At 30.7% G+C, this 19,979-nt stretch overlaps 3 protein-coding genes across 4 annotated transcripts; 1 reads left to right on the top strand and 2 right to left on the bottom strand.

The window, feature by feature from the left end:
- The first annotated feature begins 1,454 nt into the window (after positions 1 to 1,454).
- LOC129916278 (cysteine-rich secretory protein LCCL domain-containing 2) lies at positions 1,455 to 9,316 on the top strand. The gene is made up of 5 exons (XM_055996132.1): positions 1,455 to 1,975; positions 4,395 to 4,595; positions 4,808 to 4,968; positions 6,784 to 6,881; positions 7,199 to 9,316. The coding sequence occupies exons 1-5, from the start codon at positions 1,861 to 1,863 to the stop codon at positions 7,863 to 7,865; spliced, it is 1,242 nt and encodes a 413-aa protein (XP_055852107.1). The 5' UTR covers positions 1,455 to 1,860; the 3' UTR covers positions 7,866 to 9,316.
- Positions 9,317 to 11,170: 1,854 nt separating this feature from the next.
- On the bottom strand, positions 11,171 to 16,534 carry LOC129914416 (Bardet-Biedl syndrome 7 protein homolog). 2 transcript variants are annotated; one of them, XM_055993665.1, is made up of 11 exons: positions 16,388 to 16,533; positions 16,195 to 16,318; positions 16,019 to 16,133; positions 15,831 to 15,960; positions 14,790 to 14,991; positions 14,548 to 14,732; positions 14,101 to 14,424; positions 13,581 to 13,930; positions 12,253 to 12,417; positions 11,954 to 12,063; positions 11,171 to 11,682 (listed from the first exon to the last, which is right to left on the bottom strand). In XM_055993665.1, the coding sequence occupies exons 1-11, from the start codon at positions 16,487 to 16,489 to the stop codon at positions 11,288 to 11,290; spliced, it is 2,202 nt and encodes a 733-aa protein (XP_055849640.1). In that variant the 5' UTR covers positions 16,490 to 16,533; the 3' UTR covers positions 11,171 to 11,287. The 2 variants fall into 2 exon arrangements, with proteins under 2 accessions (XP_055849640.1, XP_055849638.1); XM_055993663.1 differs by having other exon boundaries at positions 14,548 to 14,991; positions 16,388 to 16,534.
- A 1,644-nt stretch (positions 16,535 to 18,178) lies between these two features.
- On the bottom strand, positions 18,179 to 19,752 carry LOC129914034 (serine protease HTRA2, mitochondrial). Its single transcript, XM_055993066.1, has 2 exons — positions 18,483 to 19,752; positions 18,179 to 18,412 (listed from the first exon to the last, which is right to left on the bottom strand). The coding sequence occupies exons 1-2, from the start codon at positions 19,586 to 19,588 to the stop codon at positions 18,247 to 18,249; spliced, it is 1,272 nt and encodes a 423-aa protein (XP_055849041.1). The 5' UTR covers positions 19,589 to 19,752; the 3' UTR covers positions 18,179 to 18,246.
- Positions 19,753 to 19,979: the final 227 nt, after the last annotated feature.

The following is a 19,979-nucleotide window of genomic DNA, read 5'->3' as shown; positions in this document are numbered from 1 at the left end:
ACGACGACAAGAATTGGGACAAGATAGAGACAATTTTGTTTTTACTTGCTCTATAGGTCAAGTATTGGTTTCGTTTAATAAAAATTTGTCCGTGATGGAAAAAAGCAAACAAAAAAAAGTGGTTTTCATTATAACGTTGTTGGTATGCTATGCGCGTCCATCCCAAAAGCAAACCACATTTCAAACTGACGGACCGATATACCTACTTGAAATTTGGTACAAATATTTTCCAGCTTGGATTATTCTTTTGTATTTTGATTTATGTCTTTTAATAGAACAAGATAATACTTACATCCCATATAACGATTTCGGGTTAGGTTCTAACCATTTTGTTTGGTGTGTAGGCAATTCTTGAAGTGCTTCTAATAAAACTGCATCTTTTTTTTGCAAACATTCAGATAAAGAAAATATGACGTTGTCATTTTTTTTGCAAAAATTGAAAGAATATTTATTTATTCTTTTGATTTCTTAACCGATTTTAATCGCAAATAACCTTATTAGGTATAATATTGAATATTAAGATGAAAAAAATTATTTTTAAACTAAAATTATGTCTAATTTTATATATTCATAAGGAGGCCAACAACTTTTTATTTCCTTGAAATCATGTATCATATCACTGATAAAAAAGACCACCTAAAAACAAGCGGATTCCGCATTGAATTAAGCGTATTTCTACATGGCTTCTTGCCATGATTAAATTAAGCTGACAAATCTTTTTAATTTCTTGAATGCGTAAATTTAAAATAAATCCACTAAATTTAAGCGGGAAACCATCTTAAAAGAATTTAAGCGGATTCCACTTATTTTAAGCGGACATCCTATTGCTTTGAGGTAGTGGGATTTAAGGTGGGCATCATCTTATTTTAAGGTGTCCTTTTTTCCGTATATGAGTTAAAATGTTTCATTTTTGTGTGATACTGATTTGAAATGCAACAAAACATGTGCAATACAGAAATACTCTTATATCTAGCCTTCCAGATGGAATCCAAAGTAGCCCAATATAACTCTTATTTTGAGTACTACCAACGATGAAAATTTCATGCTTTTACCACAATGCTCACGGTTATTTTAAAAAGCCTGCTCACTTATGCTAAAATCTGAACTTTAAAGTAATAGCTGTGTTTTATTTTCCTCGTGATCCAGATCAGATCATTTGTTTTATTAGCTTTAAAACAAAAGTAGGATTTTGTTTTGTTATTGTTTCGCAAATAAATTCATGATCTTGTCTGGATCACGAGGAAAATAAAACACAGCTAATATAAACAAAAGCTTACATTTTAAACGTTCAACTTTCATATAAGTACTTTGATTTACAAGAGCAAGCACGTGCGACCCAGCTGTGGATTTTATTTTATTCTGTCTCAAACAGGTGACGCATGTGTTGTTTTTTTCCTATGGTAATATAAAAGCGGCTATCAATTCAATATACTGCCCCATTACCATAAGACACCTTCAAGTCTAGCTGACTGGATATCAATGCGGAGAAGTTGAGTTAAGTATATTTATGTATTTACTCTTAAGTCATCGCGTCGAGCTAAGACAATTTGAAGTCTTGAGTTTAGTGAAATAAAAATACAAATTTAATGTACTAAATTGTGAATTAATTGTATTATTTATGTTTTAAATAAAAAAAAAAAACATAAAAGTTTCAAGAACACAAGAAATTCATTGAAGGAGTGTCGTCGGTCGCCGTGTTTAAATGTTTTTCAAAAGAACTATTCTCATTGTTTGTTTATTTGTAAATATATACTACCAACAAGTGTACAACATATAAACATAATATTGTGTTTGTGTGAAATAAAGATAACGGATCTTTCTTAAAAAGTAACAAACTAGCATAAAAATATCTTAATTTTTATGAGTAACATTCTACGTAAAATGACAAAATCAGTTCAACAAAAATATCTGCAAGCTATTGTCTTCCTTGTATCTTGTTGCAGTACAGCATTATCCTGTCATGGAACATTAAGAGGTAAGTAATAGAACAATACTTTTGCTTGTTTGTCCACTCTATACAAAAGTTATTTTATTCGAAAAAGAAAGCTGGTACGAAAATAGTTTCAAATGAATTGAATTTGGTCAGAATAAACCAACTTACCTTAATGCAAAGATGAAATACCGGATTATACGAAGGCAAATATACTAAATACAACAAGTTATGTTCTTGCGCATCTTGCATTTCTTCGTATGCATCTCTTTCTTCATTGTGACATAATGTGCTGCTACTTCTAGGCTTTTTTTTTTCTTAGAAGCTTACAAAAGTTTGAATTTTGTTCTTTAATCCCACGTTTTGTTTTTTTTTATAAAGCCGAGTAACTGAATCAAATTTACTCGGAACCGGTTCCAAATTTTAATATTTAAAAATACTTTTACTCTTTTGTATTAAAAATCTGGGGTGCTTGCATAAAATTTAAACAAAAAAGAATAAGCTTAAAACTTTTAAATGGGAACTACTTTATTTCGATCTTTGTCTTTTTTAATGTTATGCATGGATATTAGGGTACTTTAAACAAAAACATTGGTTTGGTTCTTATACAAAATATTATTCTGGGCAGTAAATAATCTGATTTTTTCTTGAGCGCTTATTAAAAAATAAAAAGCTCATTCTTGCCAAACCAACAAATTTGAATGGTTTAAAAAAAAAACTATTCTATTATACTGAAGCAATTTCTCCTTAAACCTTTTGGACAATTATGTATTCAACAATCTATTCAACCAATAAATGAAGCAATTTCTCCATTAACCTTTTGGACAATTATACTCTAGTGTCCTGTATAGTCGGAAATAGGGACCAACATTGCGCGCAGAAGCACTGTATTTTTGTATTTCAAAGATCGATAGTGGCTTATTTAAAAAACTTAAAACCAAATTTGCATCAGCGCCAAAGTAGGAAGAGTACCAGTTGCTATCACTTATTACATTAAACCATGTTGTTAGTTAAAAATACTAAGATAAACCGTCCGTTAATGCGAAATAAAAGAGCTGAGCAGCGAACTTTTTTTTTTGTGGCTCAGCCTTAATTTTTCTGAACTTGAAAACAATTCTTGAGGTCATTTTTGTTTTCTATAACAAATTATATTTAATAAACTTTTAAAATAACGTGATTTAAAAAATGATAATAAAAAAATAAACAGTAGTTTAGTTATAAATTAATCACTAAATGGCTCTCCGATGTCCCATCAATTTTGTTAGGGTCTTCATAAAGTGGCTTTCAAATTGTTCCTGAGTAGATATTAATCAATATCTGGGTCAACCTCATAAATATGCGAGCTTTTAGAATATGTATTTCAAATAAATGAATCTGAAGTAATTGATAAATGATTAATTAAACAACTAATTATAATTGTTCTGGACCTTCGATTCTGATGCAGCCTGACCTTGTGCTATAATAAGTTGTAAAGATGACAGATTTTATTTGATAATCTTAAACATGCTTTAAAAAATTTTGATTAATAGAGATTGAAGGTTGATTTCAGCAGTAGTTACTTGCAATTATAGGTAATAGTTCAGCTGTATATGTGTGTATTTTGTGGACACCGTATACAATAGGATGCAGAAGAGTCAAACAAGTTCAAGTCTAAGTATTATGTTTGTCTTTACTGATTTTTGAGGAGAGTTTAAAAAACGAAAGGTCATTTAAGTTCCTATAAGTTAGCCTCTTCTGTAAAATGTTGCAAAATTAATTAATTTTTTCGTGCGCTTGCTGCAGTTCTTAGAACTTTTAGATGGTCTAGTTTTGCCCGTTCCTTGTAGACATGGATTATAAAACACTTACAAGAATGAATACATTTTTAACGTAATGGTTAGTTAAGTTAAATCTAGATTCTCCATTTTTTAGCTCTCTTTAAGACAAATCTTTTAGGCCTGGAAATTTAAATTTAGCAAGAACAGTAATAATTTTCAATGACTTTCAATTTATCAAACCAAATTTCCAATAGATAGGTTATAATTGATGATAAAACAAAATCTCTAGGTTATTTTTATTCATACGTAGAATTTAACTAGACAAAAATTTTAATTATACTAAAAAAAAAAAAACACTTGTTCTCACTATCTGTGAAAAAATTTCCACTGGTCCAGCTTTCGGATCTGTAACTGTTGCACGAGTGCAAACTTTCAAATAATTTGAACACAGTTAGACCCTTAGAGAATATACCTATAATATATAGAGTTTGCGCAATTTCAATTTCCAAACGTGAAGCTGAAAAATACCTTTCATTTGATATGAACATGATTTTTGTAGGTTAATTATTACGCATTTTACGACCAATTGTTTTAAAGATTTGGAAAATATATCATAACCAGCTCAACGCCACCTTTCATTTAAACATAAAAAGCAGAATGTTAAGAGCCAAATTTAAAATTTTACCTAAACTTTCTTTAATTTACAGCTTCAGGCATCACAGCAGACGAAAAGAAAATTATCCTACAAGAACACAATAAATTAAGACAACTTGTAGCAACAGGTGGTTTTCCTGGTCAGCCAGCCGCAGAAAATATGCAAGAAATTGTTTGGGATGATGAACTAGCAGCTCGCGCGCAGGAGTGGGCTAATAATTGTGAATTTAGACATGATCCAAATAGGACAATAAGTAAGTAAAAATTATTTAAAAAAAGTTATTGAGTTTTATTGAATAATAATTTCCGAATGTATGAAACAGCAAAAGGTTCCTAAATTGAATTCAACTAAAGTCCCTTCAAATTAATGTACATTATTTAAAATTCAATCGAAGCTTGTTTCAGACGTTCGTTTAGCATGCGTTAGCAATAGTTGAAAAATAATTCTATAATTTTTTTTTTGTAGAACGCTTTACTATGGGACAAAATTTAGCAGTTATTTGGAGTACAGCCCCGCTAGAACCCGATGATGGTGACTTTCCTTCGCGCATTAACAATTGGTTCAATGAAGTTCAGAAATATTCGTTTGGCGCTTCTTGGTCACCCAAAACTGGTCATTACTCACAGGTTGATTTGCATATTCAAATACTTTATTCATAAACTTTAGGTTATAATGTACATACATATGTATGAGTTAAACGAGCAATTGCGTAGATTGAGGGTGGGCAAGTGGAAATTATGTTAGGTATTTATGTAAACAAAAGCTTCGGCTTTTCTTTTATCTAATTTAAGTGTACCTAAATGATTTTTTTTAAGCACTGGCACCTCTTTGTGTAACACGTGCAGCATTACAACAGTAAAAACTATGATTAAACAAAATTTTTTGTAACAACTGATGTAAATTTGCACACACCTACGTGTGCATTTTCGCACCTTGAGCAAATCAACGAATCAAACCTGTCTACATCAACGTGAAACTCGTCTATGTGATTGTACACAGAATGCCTAATCCTGAATATTCAGCTGTTTAAACTCATTCTTTCACTGCCTTAATGCTTTATTTCATATATTCTTAATGCAGAAAATTTATAACATAACATCGCGAAATGCTAGTCTTTAGATTTAGATTAAGATAATTTGTACGAGATTAACCATATTAATTTGGATATTATTCAAAATAGTAGGTATTCATATTTCAAAATTGTGTAGGACAAAATAATTGTTCTAGTTCAAAATTCTGATTGGACAAAAAAAAAATGTATTTCAAAATTCTACGAGATTTTTTAAGAAATAAAAAAAGAACTTTATTATCCCTTTCTTCTAATTATATCTCTTTCTTTTTTTATTAATGCTTTTTTTCGTTAGTCCAATTTCATTGCCTCTGAGTTTCAAAATCCAAAAAGTTGATTTAGCTATGGTTTTGAATTAAACCCAAGATAGATGATTCCAGGGAAAGAACTTCTGTTTCATTTTGCTATTTCTGAAATGTGGCCAATAGTTGCTCTGTAATCCTTTGAATGGTAAGCTTTAAAAAAAATATTAACAATTTGTTATACCTAATGTAGATGATGAAGAGTATCAAAAAAATGTATATAAATATACCCCGCCAAAAACATACTTTTCATGCATTTTCAGTTTTTGAACTCCAGCATTTTTTACATTATGAATATTACAATAATCTACGTACATATGTATGTATAGGTATAGTTAATAGAAGTTGTGCTTTTAAAGTTGTCCAAAAACAAGGATATACAAACACTAACTTGGAGGTGTTTTATAAAACGATTGTCAATTAGCTCTTTATTCGTTTTAACTCGTACCTATGCAAACAAAAATGTTTGATCAATCTCAATGTTAGTATTCGTTGTCAAAATAACATTTTTACACAGTTATTCGATATATTTTAAACAGAAATGTTAAAATTTTATATTCAAAATTAAGAATTTAAAAAATACAAAATTGTTTGCACTAAAAAAAATCTATCCGAAAAAATAAAGGACACAAAATAGTACACATACGCCCGAGTGTCCATGAACATTTTCCATGGCAGTATGTATTAGTTATGTGAAAATGTTTAATTTAAAATAGCGTTACCATATAGAATTGCCGTTTTAAAAGTGGCAACCCTACTTTTTTTTATTTTCAGTACCTACGAACTTTTCTTTCATTTGACATGATTTTTAACCTTTTATAAATCGACGAGCGAACTAGTGGTATTACGACCGATTTCTTAAATGTTTTACAGGCTTTTAAACTTTTAGTTTTTGTATGTAACAAACGTCATTTTAGGATATAATGAATGTTTAAAAGGACTTATAAAATTGGCCATAAAAATTATTAAATTTTAAATTAAGTTTGCTCGTAATAACACTAAATTATCTAAAGCACAGTTTGTTTTTTTGTTTTTGTACACTGTCTTAAACAAATCTTTTCTCTTTTCAGCTTGTTTGGGGGGAAACAAATTTAATTGGATGTGGTTACTCTGAATATAAGGATAGAGCAAAATACAACAAACTATACGTGTGTAATTATGGTCCAGGGTATGTTATGTTATACCATAGAATAGTATTTTAATTAACCTCATAACAATTATTAATATTTATGTATAATATTTAAATCGTTGTGAATTTCAAACCCAACGATTCAAATCCAATTTTTTTAGACCCTATGAATCAACTCAGAACAAAAATATGTCCAGATGTCAAGTAAAGAATAATATGGGCTTGGATTTATTTTTGAGAATACTTGTGTTAATTTTTTTGTTTTAATGTACCTAAATTAAACGAGCTAATAATATGGCTGTTATAAACATAATAAATATTTTACTTCTAACTAAATATTTCTTTCTTTATTACAGTGGAAATGTCGTGGGTTATAATCCCTATGAAATTGGAAAACCATCTTGTAAGAATTACGGAATGGATCCATCGCCACGCTATAGAGGTCTTTGTATGGATCCAACCCTTACCCCACTTGGTGAAGAATTCTTTAAGAAAATTGAAACGTATGAATACAAGCAAAACACATTTAACACCAAAACATCGTTCACAAGTTCACGATCTAATAACCAACAACCCCAACAGGCGGAAATCCAACAGCAACAACCTGCCATCCCTGAGAAGCAACCAAGTAGCATACCAGCCATCCTATCGTCCTTCTTTCAGCACGAACCAGTTCAACCGAAAATCGTTCCCACGAATTCCCAATTACAACAAGAAACTCAAAGCCATTTACCCTTCATCAAAAATCCCATTAGTGATCAATCAATTTTGAAAGCAATTTTAAGCCCAACTTCTCATTCATCTGAAGAGAGAACATCGCAACTTCAGCAGAAACCACATCAACAAATAGAAAACAAGCAACAACCATCGCAGCTGAAGCAGGAAGAACCTCAGTACCAGCATCAACAACATCAACTGCCACAACAACAACAACTTCAAGATGAAGCGCCTGATACTAATCTAAACGAAATTATGTCAAGGACTCCAAAGGCACGTTGGAGCCTTCTAACGTGGCGTGGCTAAATTTTAGTTGTTTTTTTTTAACTAAAATTTATCAAAAAGAGTATTATTACATTAATTGAAGCTTAGAGTAAAAAATCATTCTTGAGTTCATAACAACTGGGATGAGAACAGTAACTGACTCATCATAAATGCTATGCAATTTTTTTATACTTTGTTCATTTCATTCAACCTCATTTTAAATATATTGTATAAACTCATTTAAGAGTTGAACAGAATGCGTTGCTAGTCGATCAGCGACTAAAATGACATATGTCAAAAAAAAAACTCGCTCTCCAAGACGGTGCTTACATTGGCCTCACTTTGCCGATTCATTTTGAGAGTTATGTGATTCCGAAGATTTTAAATGTGCAAGTGAGAAAGCAACACATACTAAGTGTCAAAATCAATCGGCGGAGTGAGGCCAATGTGAACACCGTCCAAAATCGCTGAAGAATGAGTAAAAAGAATGCAGTCACGCGACGAGCTGTCAAATAACGTATACAAAAATGACTATAAGAAATCGTTTTTTCCTACAAGGCAAAATTTAGTGTAGTTATGTTTTTTTAATTTTTAAGCTCGTTGCGTGACAAAGTTGAAAACTTTTGAGCAAATCGCTGAGCGACGAACGACTGCATTCTGTTTCCCATGAGTAACTTCAATACAAATTTCTCATTTTTGAAACCTGTCATTTTAGTCGCTGAGCGACGAGCGACACATTCTGTTCAGTTCTTGAGGTACCTACAACAGTCGGGATTTACATTTGACGATTTTTCCAAAACCCTTTATTGTGAGAGGTTTCGTCTTCTAATACCAAAGGTAATACTATAAGCGTTTTAATTAAAGAAAATACAATTCATCAATATCTATTTCCATGAAATGTAATATGTTTGACAAAACGCATGGACCACTGCAGGAGCCATAATTTCATTTGGTTCTGCTGTTATTTTAGATTGCAAACCTGCGCAATATAACACTTCTAGTACATATAAAATACCAAATTAAAATACGCACTGGAATAATTTGTACAGTAACCTTATACATCATACAACTGGCAGTTCTGATTTTTGGCAGAGTTGACAAGGTTACTGGACTTTAGTCAGGTTACTGGACTAAATCGTCGAACGTAAATGATGACTTACCTTAGAGAATGTACATACATATGTAGCTAGACAACAATTTTAGAAAAAAAGATACACATAAGACTTTTAAAACTTTTATCTTGAGTTTATAAGAAGACTATCTAAAACATTAGGTTGAGCTTAAAAATACTAAATAAAAATGTGGAGAACGAAAATGTTTTGATTTACATGATTAACCTTTCCTGTTTACTTTTAGTCTCAAACTCTTTTTTGACAGGAATGGAGAGGACCTACAATAGCCTATCGAATACGAACACGAACGGGTAAAACGAGACGCAATATCTAGTGACAGGAGACACAATTGGAGGCCTTGTAAATTATTTTCAAGAGGGAGTAGGTACTCCTAAGAAAACAAAGGGCTATAAGAAGATTTTTTTTTATTTTTCTAGAAAAAAATATTGATTCAGAACATCCACAATGGAATCAAAATAAAGTATCAAAATGAGAGATAAAACTGAAAAAATATCTGCACAAAAATGTTTAAAAACATCTGTGTTAATTTATGAAAATATATCCGCGCAGATTTTTATTTGTTTTTAATTTAATAAGAATTAAATGATTCATAATAAATAAAACCTTTTATTTAGACCACATGAACTATTGCTATTTGCATTTATAGTCTAAGAGCCCGGATTTAAAGTTTGGTGGTGTTTGTCTAGTTTTTAATGTTATAGCACTTAATAGTCTTCAATTAGTTGTATAAGAAACCGCTAGTCTTTCTGTCCGTATGGGTAAAAATTGTCATAGAGGTGTACACAATTTCAAACTATTGAAGGTTATTGCTCAGTGATTAATCAAATGCCATGTATTTAAGGACATTCCAAAATATGTTACTGCCGGCAACACTTACAAAACTAAACGATAGCTTTTTTCAAAGGCTAACATGTACACAACTATCTGATTTTTAAATAGTTTTTTTTTACTGAACTAGGGGAGAAGGGGGTACATTTGACACTTAGTTTTTAAAGGTCTGTATTTTCGAAAACTGTTAATGTTTTCCAATGTCTTGTTTTGTATTCGATTTATTGACTATTCAAGATAATACTAACAGTAAATTTTTTTGTTTTACAACATTACAACATTTAAAAAAATAATGTTTTCTAAAAAAAGTCATTTTGTCAAAAGTGCCCCGGGACCGGGGCACATTTGACTTTAAAAGGGGTACATTTGACAATAGTGAATTAAACCCCGCATCGTGTGCATAATATTTTTAAAACTATCAGCGGATCTTGCTCGTCTATTGTTTGTTTAGTTGGAAAAAAAATGTTTGGTTTTAAACAATCTACTAAACAATATAACGAAAAAAATAAATCAAAACATTTTTTTTCTAAAAAGAAGAAGAAAAAACAAAAAACCATAAAATATTTCAAAAAATCTCTCCATTTAAATCTTAATCAAAATTAATCGATGTCGATTTATTTTTAATTAATTTTGTAAATATATAATTCCCCAAAATCAACGTAAAACTGTGCCCACATTGCAAAAGTCAAAGGTGCCCCTAAGGAGCCTCATAACTGTTTTTCTTTTTTTTTTCAATAACTAATACTATTTTTTTACAAAACTGGTTTTAATTTACTAATGTAACTTTAAGCATAGTGCTTTCAAAATATTGATTCACCATTAAAAAAACTTTTTTATTAGGTTCAGAAATCGCTTACATACCGGTGGTCAAAAATTAGATCAGAAATACAAAAAACACAAAAACACGTGGTACTCCGCGAAAAGTTAATGAAAGACTGTGAGATTTCGCAAAATTTCTTTAAATAAAACTAAGCTTCTTTCTTCATCCAAACAATTGTTAATTAAGGGCACGATCATGCCAAAAAACGCAAAGTAAAATGTGCCCCGGTGTCAAATGCACCCCCGCTTACCCTACTCAAACCCTTGTCTACGATGCAGTGTCATAGGACCACTAGGTCCACAAATCAACCCACCAAAGTCAAAAATCCCCAAAAAAAAATTGAGCCAAATTACCTAGTTTCAGAAGGATATGAATTAAAGGTGCTTGATCAAAATCAAAACTCTCTCGCTAACTGAACCACGCAGCCGCACGGAGTATGCGGCGCAAAAGAGATTGTTGTTTAACAATTCAATTTTCATTATTTAAAAAAATGGCAGAGCTTTTATACTTACTTAGGGGGTGGTAGCTTTTAAACGTACAAAAATTATTAAAAAAATATGGCAACATATCTGGCAAGTTATCACCAGTGTAAATAGGGCATTCAAAGAGCTTTATTTTACCTATACAATTTTTATTTATATACCATACATATATCGTACATAAAACATACGTCAAGTTTATCATTAAATAATTTCTAAGTTTGACTCCTTGCTCTCTGAAGTATTGAAAAATTCCAATATTTTGTTCATGTTAAAGTTCTCTAATGATTCAATCAGCTGTGGTACTTTATCTCTAACAAAAATTCCCTTAAATTTAAATCGATCTATGTAAAAGTCGGTGATAATGCCAAAGTATTTGTCCAAAATTGCTGGAGACTTTTTATAGTCAGCTTCGATTTCAATTCGCCGATTTAAAATAGATTGATATTCCGGCATAAGACAGTTAAAGTCCTCGTCATTGCGGATGTCAACTTGCAATAACGCTTGGAGAAATTGATATTCTTTCTTTGACTTGATACAGCTTTCTATTGAGTGCCTTATTAACATTAAAACATGACTAACAGATGACTCAGAAATTTCTGTAATAATAACACAAAAAAAAAAAAAAACGAATAGAATAAAGTATTTATTAAACAAATAGTAATAGTGAAAGAAGGTTTTGACCAGAAAAATAATTTTAATAGCAATTTTTGTTAGTGAAAAAAAATTGACAAAAATGCATTTTATAATAAGTAGATACATTACAAAGTATTCATGCTTTGAACTTTTCTAGAAGACTACTAAATTTCTTTGTTTACCCGCTCCACCAACTTAATTGCTGGCTGTAAATTAAAATCGATATTTACTCACCTGTATTAATTTCTAATTTGATGCGTTTTTTCGTTGCTTCTTTCGTCAAAAAATCTTTGATAATTGATATTGTTGATAGGTTGTCACTCCGAAATTGGGCATTTCCCTTACTTTAAAAATACACGATAGACATAAAAATATATTAGAATATTATGTAGCCTTTACAGAGTGATTTCATTAGGACGCCAGAAAAGTTATGTTATTTAGGGCCATTTTTCCAAAACGAAATATACATTTTCAACGCTTCTTATGTTAAAGCATCTTGTCAATTAACTAAGTATTTTTTTTACATTTCTTACCTATATTTACATTCAAGCATTGTTCCAATCAGAGAATTTTCAAAATATAGATCTGGGAATTCTGTTGTTGACAAACGCTCTGGCACTTCTGGAATACATTGTTCAATCCAATTATGCATTTCCGAATGGGAAAATTGTCCTTTTAGTGAGAGAACATTAAGAGGCCTAGGAAAAAATTAATTAATTAACTAAGCGGATTTCCGCATGGTTTCTTTTAAAGAAGACTATCTACTAATTTTATAAATTTTTTTGCACCCAAACAAAGTGTATTCGGTTCAAAAGTATGCCCAAACAATATTGAAAGAAAATAATCCTTTTATTTTTGTTCAATCTTTTTCAAAAAGCATGCACATACAATTAATGAGTAATCAATTAACTTTATCAGATACACACAATTTTTTTTAAGATGAAAATTATTGTTAAAAGGAAATGAAGTTCATAGAGTTTTAACGGACTCCATTTATTTTTATTAAAAATCTTTATTTCAAGTAGATTTTATTTAAGAAGTAAATTATTTGATTCTAAGCCCTGATTTTTCAATCGTCAGTTAGACTATCAGAAGAATAAATTTCAATATACAAAAACTTTTATTCGTAGGAATAAGCCTTAACTGGGGTTTATCTGGCTATTGAAAAATTGGCTCTAAATGCCTTATTTTTTCTCCCTGGAAATTTTTTTGTGTAGAGATTAGTGGATATACAAGGTTTGCAAGATTTGCAAGGAGCCATCAGAAGTGCCGCATCTGATGTGCTGGGTTCAAGTAGCCTACCAAACCGAAAACGGTTCGACAAAAAATGTAAAGGAGCGCACGCAGCCAAGGACTTGGACTATACTGAATACTGCAGGCAAAAACCAGAACTCCCGGAATAAAGCCTGTGAAATCTACATCCAAAATAGGTAGAATTTTAAGATGGAAGAAGAGACAACTCGAAGAGACAACTCGAAACAAGTGGTCGAGTCAATCGAGGGATCCTACAGCAAGGGTAACATCTTCTAACGATCTCCAATAAAGGATATCAGCTTCAGTTTCTAACCCCGATGGGAAAAAATCGGGGTTGCAAGCTCAATTGGAGAACAACCCCAACCAACTTGATGTGCGTAACTGGAGGCAGCTAGCTAAGGACCGAGCTAACAGGAGAGGCTTGTTGGTTGAAGCCGAGATCCATCCTGAACTGTGAGCGCCAGCTTAAACTAAAAACAAAAATTGATTTGCATGGCTCAAAAATTCTGAGCAACGAGTAACAAGTTTTGCTGTCTTGTGTAACAGATCCAAATATTTAATTTAATTGTAATCTCTAAAAATATATATTTATGTATTATTTATTTACCTTGTTAAATCAAATTTATGAACTCTAAAGTGCAATGAAAGAGGTCTCACTGTATACAATCTGTTTAGAACGTTATGTGGTTGATGACGTGGTATAATTAAGGCCTGTAGAGTTCCATATTGACCTTCTATTGTTTGAAATTTCATTTCGAATCGGTTACAGTTGTCTTTCATAGTTATTTTGCCTTTGAAATTATACTCATTCTCAGAGACATTGTCGATGTTGTAATTTTTATCCTCTTCAGAATTTAAAATATTTATCATAATCTCACTTTCAAGTTCTATTTCCAAAATTGGAGTAGGTAATTCGATAAATAGAATATAGGCCTTATCGTTTTTATCAAGTGTTAACTAAAAAAAAAAGGAAAGCAATAGTTTAGGCCTACTAGATCATCTATTAATGAGTCATGAGTAGTAGCTTCCCACCTCCAAAGCTAAGTAGGTAAAGTCTTTTATAAACCAATAAATGATGAACAATTAAAACAAAACAAGTAACATAATAACAATAATAAATCTCTTACCGAATCATTAACATCCATGATTGAAAATCCAAATGATGAATTATTAAGAATCATTGATTGAGACAATTGATAACTTTCAATTGGCTTTACAAGACTCGTTTGGATGATGTTATCGCTTGCTGCTTTCAGATCATTTGATGTTGAAATTCTTTCTAGGTTTTTCAATGAGAAGGGCTTGATGATTTCCTTATTGCTGAGACTTACACCGATTATTTGTGTTGTTAAACCAAATATACTCCCAGAGTATAAAAGGACAACTATTTCTGCCCAATCTTGTGAAAAAACACAACCACCTTGCACTGCTGATATACTTTCTAAAAACGACTGTAAAATAATAAAGTTTAATTAAAGTTACTTAACTGTTAATGCATATATGTAAAGGGTACGAAATTATTTAAGTAAAATAATCAGACTTCAATGTTTAAGTTAAAAAATTAGTAAGCTTACTTCACTGTATAGCTGTCTGCACTCAACATCAATATCCTCATCGTTGGACATAGTAAAGACCTGTACAGTTCCATCACGTCTCCCGATTATTAGCTCATCACGTCCGTCTCCAGACAAATCATAAGTGTCGATACATGTGACCGCCCACGGATTTGATACATTATCAACCATAATTCTTTGTTTTACTGACGAAAAAAAAAGATTTTTTGAACATGTATTTTTTTTAATGATTTTGTACATACTTTCTCCAGTAAAAGGTCCAAATTGATAAAGTATAATTTTTCCGTCTGCAAATCCACATAAAATTCGATCACCAAGAACATTTTTTGGAACATGCAATACTGTTGGAACGCTATCCAGCTCAACTGTCTGTCGAACACGGCAATGTTCCAGTATTCGAAGAACACGTCCAGAACAGGCCAAAACTGTTAGAATTCTATTTGTCTATGGAATAAGGGTAGTTACTAGAAACATTTATTATTCCAAAATGGAAATGATGTTTTTTTTTTTAAACAACTCTAAAGATTTGGATTTAAAAAAATACATGTTGTTTATAATTTATTAAATTTTATGTTAATTTATTTAAAAATATAATATACATAGTTAAATTTTGATTAACAAGTAAAAAAATATAAAAATGCAATTAAAATAAAAAATATTGTAATTTTAAAAATAAAACAAATTAAAGAATTGTTATTTTTATGTATGTATGTATGAGTATGTATATAGACTTAATAATAAAGCGCTCCTGACACTTTCGTAAACGAAACGACCGATTCAATGAAATTTTTTTAAAACACAAATGTTTCAGAAACTCTAATATTAAAATTCTGAACAATTTTCAAAAATTATTTTTGGATTAAAAAAAAAAGGTTACATTTTTTTTTTTTTTTTGAAAAATCATTTTTTTGAAAACGGACGACTAAATTTTATTAAAAATTTGTAATACTAACTTCTGGCATTCCATTTTATATTTTGAAAATTTTTTGAAAATTTGGTAATAAAAACAAATTTAAAAAACGGCTCTAACCATTTTTTTTTCTAAAATTCTTTTTTAATACAAGAAATTGAATGCGATAATTTTTTTGTAAATTAAAACCGAATTAATTTCTTTTCTTAAAAAAATCTTTATAAAAAGCTTAAAAATATTCCAAGCAACTTGTAACACGACCCAGTATAGCATTTTATTTCTTGTTGTTTTTTATCATCGATCGATCATAATTTTATTTTTTGTTTTTTTTTCTTAAAAATTTGATAAATATAATTTTTTTTAAATATCTTACGTTATTAGGGCACAATGCCACTACATCAACAATCGTGTCTCCACATAAATAAGTTCCGATGTCTTTACAATCTCGGTAATGACTGTAAACATGATTTCCACAAATAAATAAGTCGGCTCCCGAAACAAACCTTAAGTTAAAAGGACAAATTGAGTACAGATACTGTAATCTAAAGATATTTTACTAACATGCATTTAATAGGTTCAGTGAAGTTCGTATCAAAAGACAAAAACATTTTACCTTTCGTAGTGAAAGCTTTAATTAAATTGTCAGAAGCTACAAATATCTTGTCCAATACTGACCCTTAAAAGGAAATTACCAGATAAGTTCTATATGCTCTAGCTAGAATGAATTTGTATCTTACCTGGAGCTCCACCCATTTGAATGCTCAACACCTTTGATCCTACATAACTCTGAAAAACTAATTGTGTGTCGGATTTTTTTATGCCAAATATTTGAAAATGACCATCTAAGTCACCAACAGCAACCTCCGAAGAAAAACAAATTTACACTCAAATATCTTATTTACAACGACAATAAAATAAAATAATGAAAACCTTTTGATGTTTTTTCGTATTTCCTGTGGATATAAGCTTCATACAATTGGGCAAAGTTGTGTTAACACTTCCATAATTTATTTTAGTTAATTCCAGCTCCATTTTAATTTTACACTACGGAATTTGGTAAATAAAAAATCTTTACTCTTTTGATTTTATGTTGTGTGCATTCTTGAATTCCATGGCAACATTGGAATTATTCTAATTTGTTAAAGAATCATTGCAATAAAAAGGAGTTTGCATTTCCATGTCATACGTAATTTATTGATAAAACACATTATTTTCAATAAGGATTGGATTGGAAACTTACTTGAGAGCTTTGAAGAAATCAAGGAAAATTTAACGAAATTTATGACAAGCTTAGAAAGGGTCTACCAAGAAATCTCGAAAAAATCATTCAAAATCATGTACACTCGAACTAAAAAATTAAAAATTACAAAACAAAAACCCAACATAATAAAGTTTGAACCGGCCTATGCGGTTACCGGTTAGTATTGATTTCACACATGAAAATGAATAGATGTTGTGTCTTATTCTAGCCTTTGTTATTGTTTTTTGAGGACCTTAATTCAAATTAAAATAAATGTTTCGTTTCATCATTCCTCATTCTATTTTATATGCATATACTGAGTGGAGGTGTTGAGGGTGAATATGCAGATCAATTGTTAATATTTTGAACCATCATTAAAGTTGTTATTATTGGGAACGAAGAAAAAAAAAACTATGGGTTGCAATATAAAAATAAATTAAAAAAGTACGTATACGCCAGAGTTTCTAGTTTTTATCGTGATTAATTGGTTTTAAACAATTTATCCCTGTTAAAAGGATTTGTAAGTGAAATGGCAATAGCTACAGTCAAAGTAAGAACTGCTTCAACTTGTTGCCATTTTGTGTTGAATTTGTGAGGGTTTTTAAATGCCTGAACCTAAAAAATTTCATTTTTTATAAAAAAAATTTAATTTTTTATAAAAAAAAATTATGAGACCTTTAAGGGAATGTCATCGTTATACCTAGAGGAATATCTATGGTAAAGCTGGATCCACACTAGGTTGATCAACACGTTCAATATACGTTCCAAATCGGTATACTGAATAGTTAAACATTTCCAAATTATTCTAACTCATGCATATAGGATATATCTGAGCATATGACATTTTTTTTTATTTTCCATAGAATTATGATTTAATGATTTTTTCTTTTTAACCAAAAATAATCAAAGATAAATCAATAAAATCAATATAATCTTATAGAATAAATTATAGAAATTTTAAGAATCTATATAATGAGCCTTCAATCGTTATTATAATCATCATATTGCAGAAGAAATCTAACGTCGATGTTCAAAGTGTATTATAGTCAAAAACTCAAAACCTCAAAAGTGAGAAAAATCAAGTTTTCTTCTATTAGACCGAGGTGCAGGTTTAACCAAAATGCAAAAATAAAACCAAATAATAAAATTGATGTGCTGGATTAGCCAGTGCAGTCTGTTGATCTCAACCCGATAGAGATTGTAGTTTTGAAAATTTTCCGCAAGAAATATGGACATCAAGTTAAAAAGGCTTGAAAACTTGGAATAGAAACAAAGGTTTCGCAACAAAATATTAAAAATTTTACGGTGAACTCAATTAAAAACATTCATTTTTTATGTAGTTGCTTTAGTTTTGTCTAGGTAAAACCATCATTGTTTTTTTTATTAATTTTTTTTTTGTTACAAATAATTGTTTTATAAATAAATACAATAAAATATATTAAACTCGTCAATTTGTCAATTTTGGCTCCACGAAATGGAAAAGAAAAGTATAGGTATAAAAGTATAACAATCAATATTGTATTTCAATTATAAATTATCTCTCTCTTTCTTAAGGATCCTCAGGTATCACAGTGATTTTCATCTTTTCAAAACCTCTGTAAACAATCATCTCAAGAGCTTTTGTATTTTCAGCTAAAGCTACATAAATATCATTGGAGTTTGCTACTTTTTTCCCATTAATGTGCGTTATGATATCACCTGGAGCCAAACCACCACTGAAAAATAGAAATAAATATAAAAATAGAATTTATATTCAAAGTTTTGATTAGGTTTTGTTATTCGTACGTGTGTGCAGGTGAATTTATAATTACTTTCCAAACCAATACACCATGTTGCACCTCACTTGGAACAGTTCGGCTACGCGTCTTCAATTCATGCATTAAATCATCAGTCAGTGTTAGCATTGTTATCCCCATATACCGACGCATTGGATATCCTTTTCGTAGTGCGCCTCCTTTTTTACTACTTCTCTGCTCAATACTGCGCAGCAGAAAGTCTTTTACATAATCTATGGGTATAGCAAAGCTTATACCAGATGTAACTTTCATACTATTAACACCAATTGCCTCTCCATCGAGATTTACCAACGGTCCACCAGAATTACCAAATGTAATAGCGGCGTCCGTTTGTATATAATTTATATTCAAATTATTCAATCCCAATTCTTGGGAAGCTCTTTGTGTGTTGCTCACAACACCGGCTGTTACAGTGTTACTAAGCGATAAAGGACTACCCAAAGCAACAACCCATTCACCAGTCCGCAGTGATGATGATTGACCTAATTTCATCACTGGCAGATTACTACATTGAATACGAACTGTAGCTAAATCAGAAGATTGATCGACATCTTCAACTACACCAGGAAATGTACGACCATCGGCGAGACGCACTTGGACGGTGGTATGTGGTTTGTTAATCACAACATGAGCATTTGTGAGGATTAGACCATTCGATTCAATTATGAATCCAGATCCATTGGAAGCTGTTACTGGTGTTCCAGTATAATAATCTACGCGACGTTCATCTTTGATTTCAATGTAGACTACAGTGTTTGCACATTCGCCCACTACGTCGGCAATGAAATTATATTCATTTCGACGATTTGATTTTGTGGTGGGCAGTGTTTTTGCTTGAACACTGGGCAGAAAGTTTATCGCAAAAGAATCTTTATTTTTAATGAATTGATAAGTACAAAATGCTGTAAGAAGTCCTGCAGTGGGCAGTAAATAGTAAAATGTATGCTTTTTATGGTTATTGTTTTGTTGTTGTTCATGTTGTCTAGAGGTGGTAGTGAATTTTTGTAATGAAGGTAGGAGTAATCTGGCAGTAGAAGGATTCCTTCGGAATTTCAACATAATAGAAAAGCGATAGTTACTTAGAAGGCACATCATTTTGCAATCTAATGCCAAAAATCTTTCCAGATCTTTGAATCGAAATAAACAAAAAGTATTTAGATCAAAACGAGTAAATACAAATATTTTTTTCGCGAATTTGATATGCGTGGGTGTCGTGACAGCGAACGTCAAGTTGACATGTTTTTGTCCTCTCTTTTAGTAGAAAATTTAATGCATAGGAAAATTCATAATTATTAATCTGCGGGCATAAGAATTTAGACTGAGAAATAAACCATAAGGAGAAAAACAAAATTTCTTTCTTTCTTCATCATACTGAAGCAAAAATATTTTTGATAAAATATTGCAAATTTTTTTTTATTTTTATTATTACACGTTTACATGCACAGTCCATACTCCATACAGTCCAAATTAACAACGTTTTCATTCA

The sequence above is a fragment of the Episyrphus balteatus genome, chromosome 3 (genome assembly GCF_945859705.1).
Source record: "Episyrphus balteatus chromosome 3, idEpiBalt1.1, whole genome shotgun sequence".
In the NCBI taxonomy this organism is placed as follows: domain Eukaryota; kingdom Metazoa; phylum Arthropoda; class Insecta; order Diptera; family Syrphidae; genus Episyrphus; species Episyrphus balteatus.
The sequence above is the reverse complement of the archived record's forward strand: the minus strand, read 5'-3'. Positions and strand labels throughout refer to the sequence as shown.

Coding starts and splice junctions, on each gene's coding strand:
- LOC129914416 (XM_055993663.1), bottom strand. CDS start 16,489: ATGGAGCTGGAATTAACTAAAATAAATTATGGAAGTGTTAACACAACT. Junction 15,961..16,018: donor ACTGAACCTATTAAATGCAT/GTTAGTAAAATA, acceptor TTTTAACTTAAG/GTTTGTTTCGGGAGCCGACT. Junction 14,425..14,547: donor GCAGACAGCTATACAGTGAA/GTAAGCTTACTA, acceptor ATTATTTTACAG/TCGTTTTTAGAAAGTATATC.
- LOC129914034 (XM_055993066.1), bottom strand. CDS start 19,588: ATGATGTGCCTTCTAAGTAACTATCGCTTTTCTATTATGTTGAAATTC. Junction 18,413..18,482: donor ATAAATTCACCTGCACACAC/GTACGAATAACA, acceptor TCTATTTTTCAG/TGGTGGTTTGGCTCCAGGTG.
- LOC129916278 (XM_055996132.1), top strand. CDS start 1,861: ATGAGTAACATTCTACGTAAAATGACAAAATCAGTTCAACAAAAATAT. Junction 4,596..4,807: donor TGATCCAAATAGGACAATAA/GTAAGTAAAAAT, acceptor TTTTTTTTGTAG/AACGCTTTACTATGGGACAA. Junction 4,969..6,783: donor AAACTGGTCATTACTCACAG/GTTGATTTGCAT, acceptor TTCTCTTTTCAG/CTTGTTTGGGGGGAAACAAA.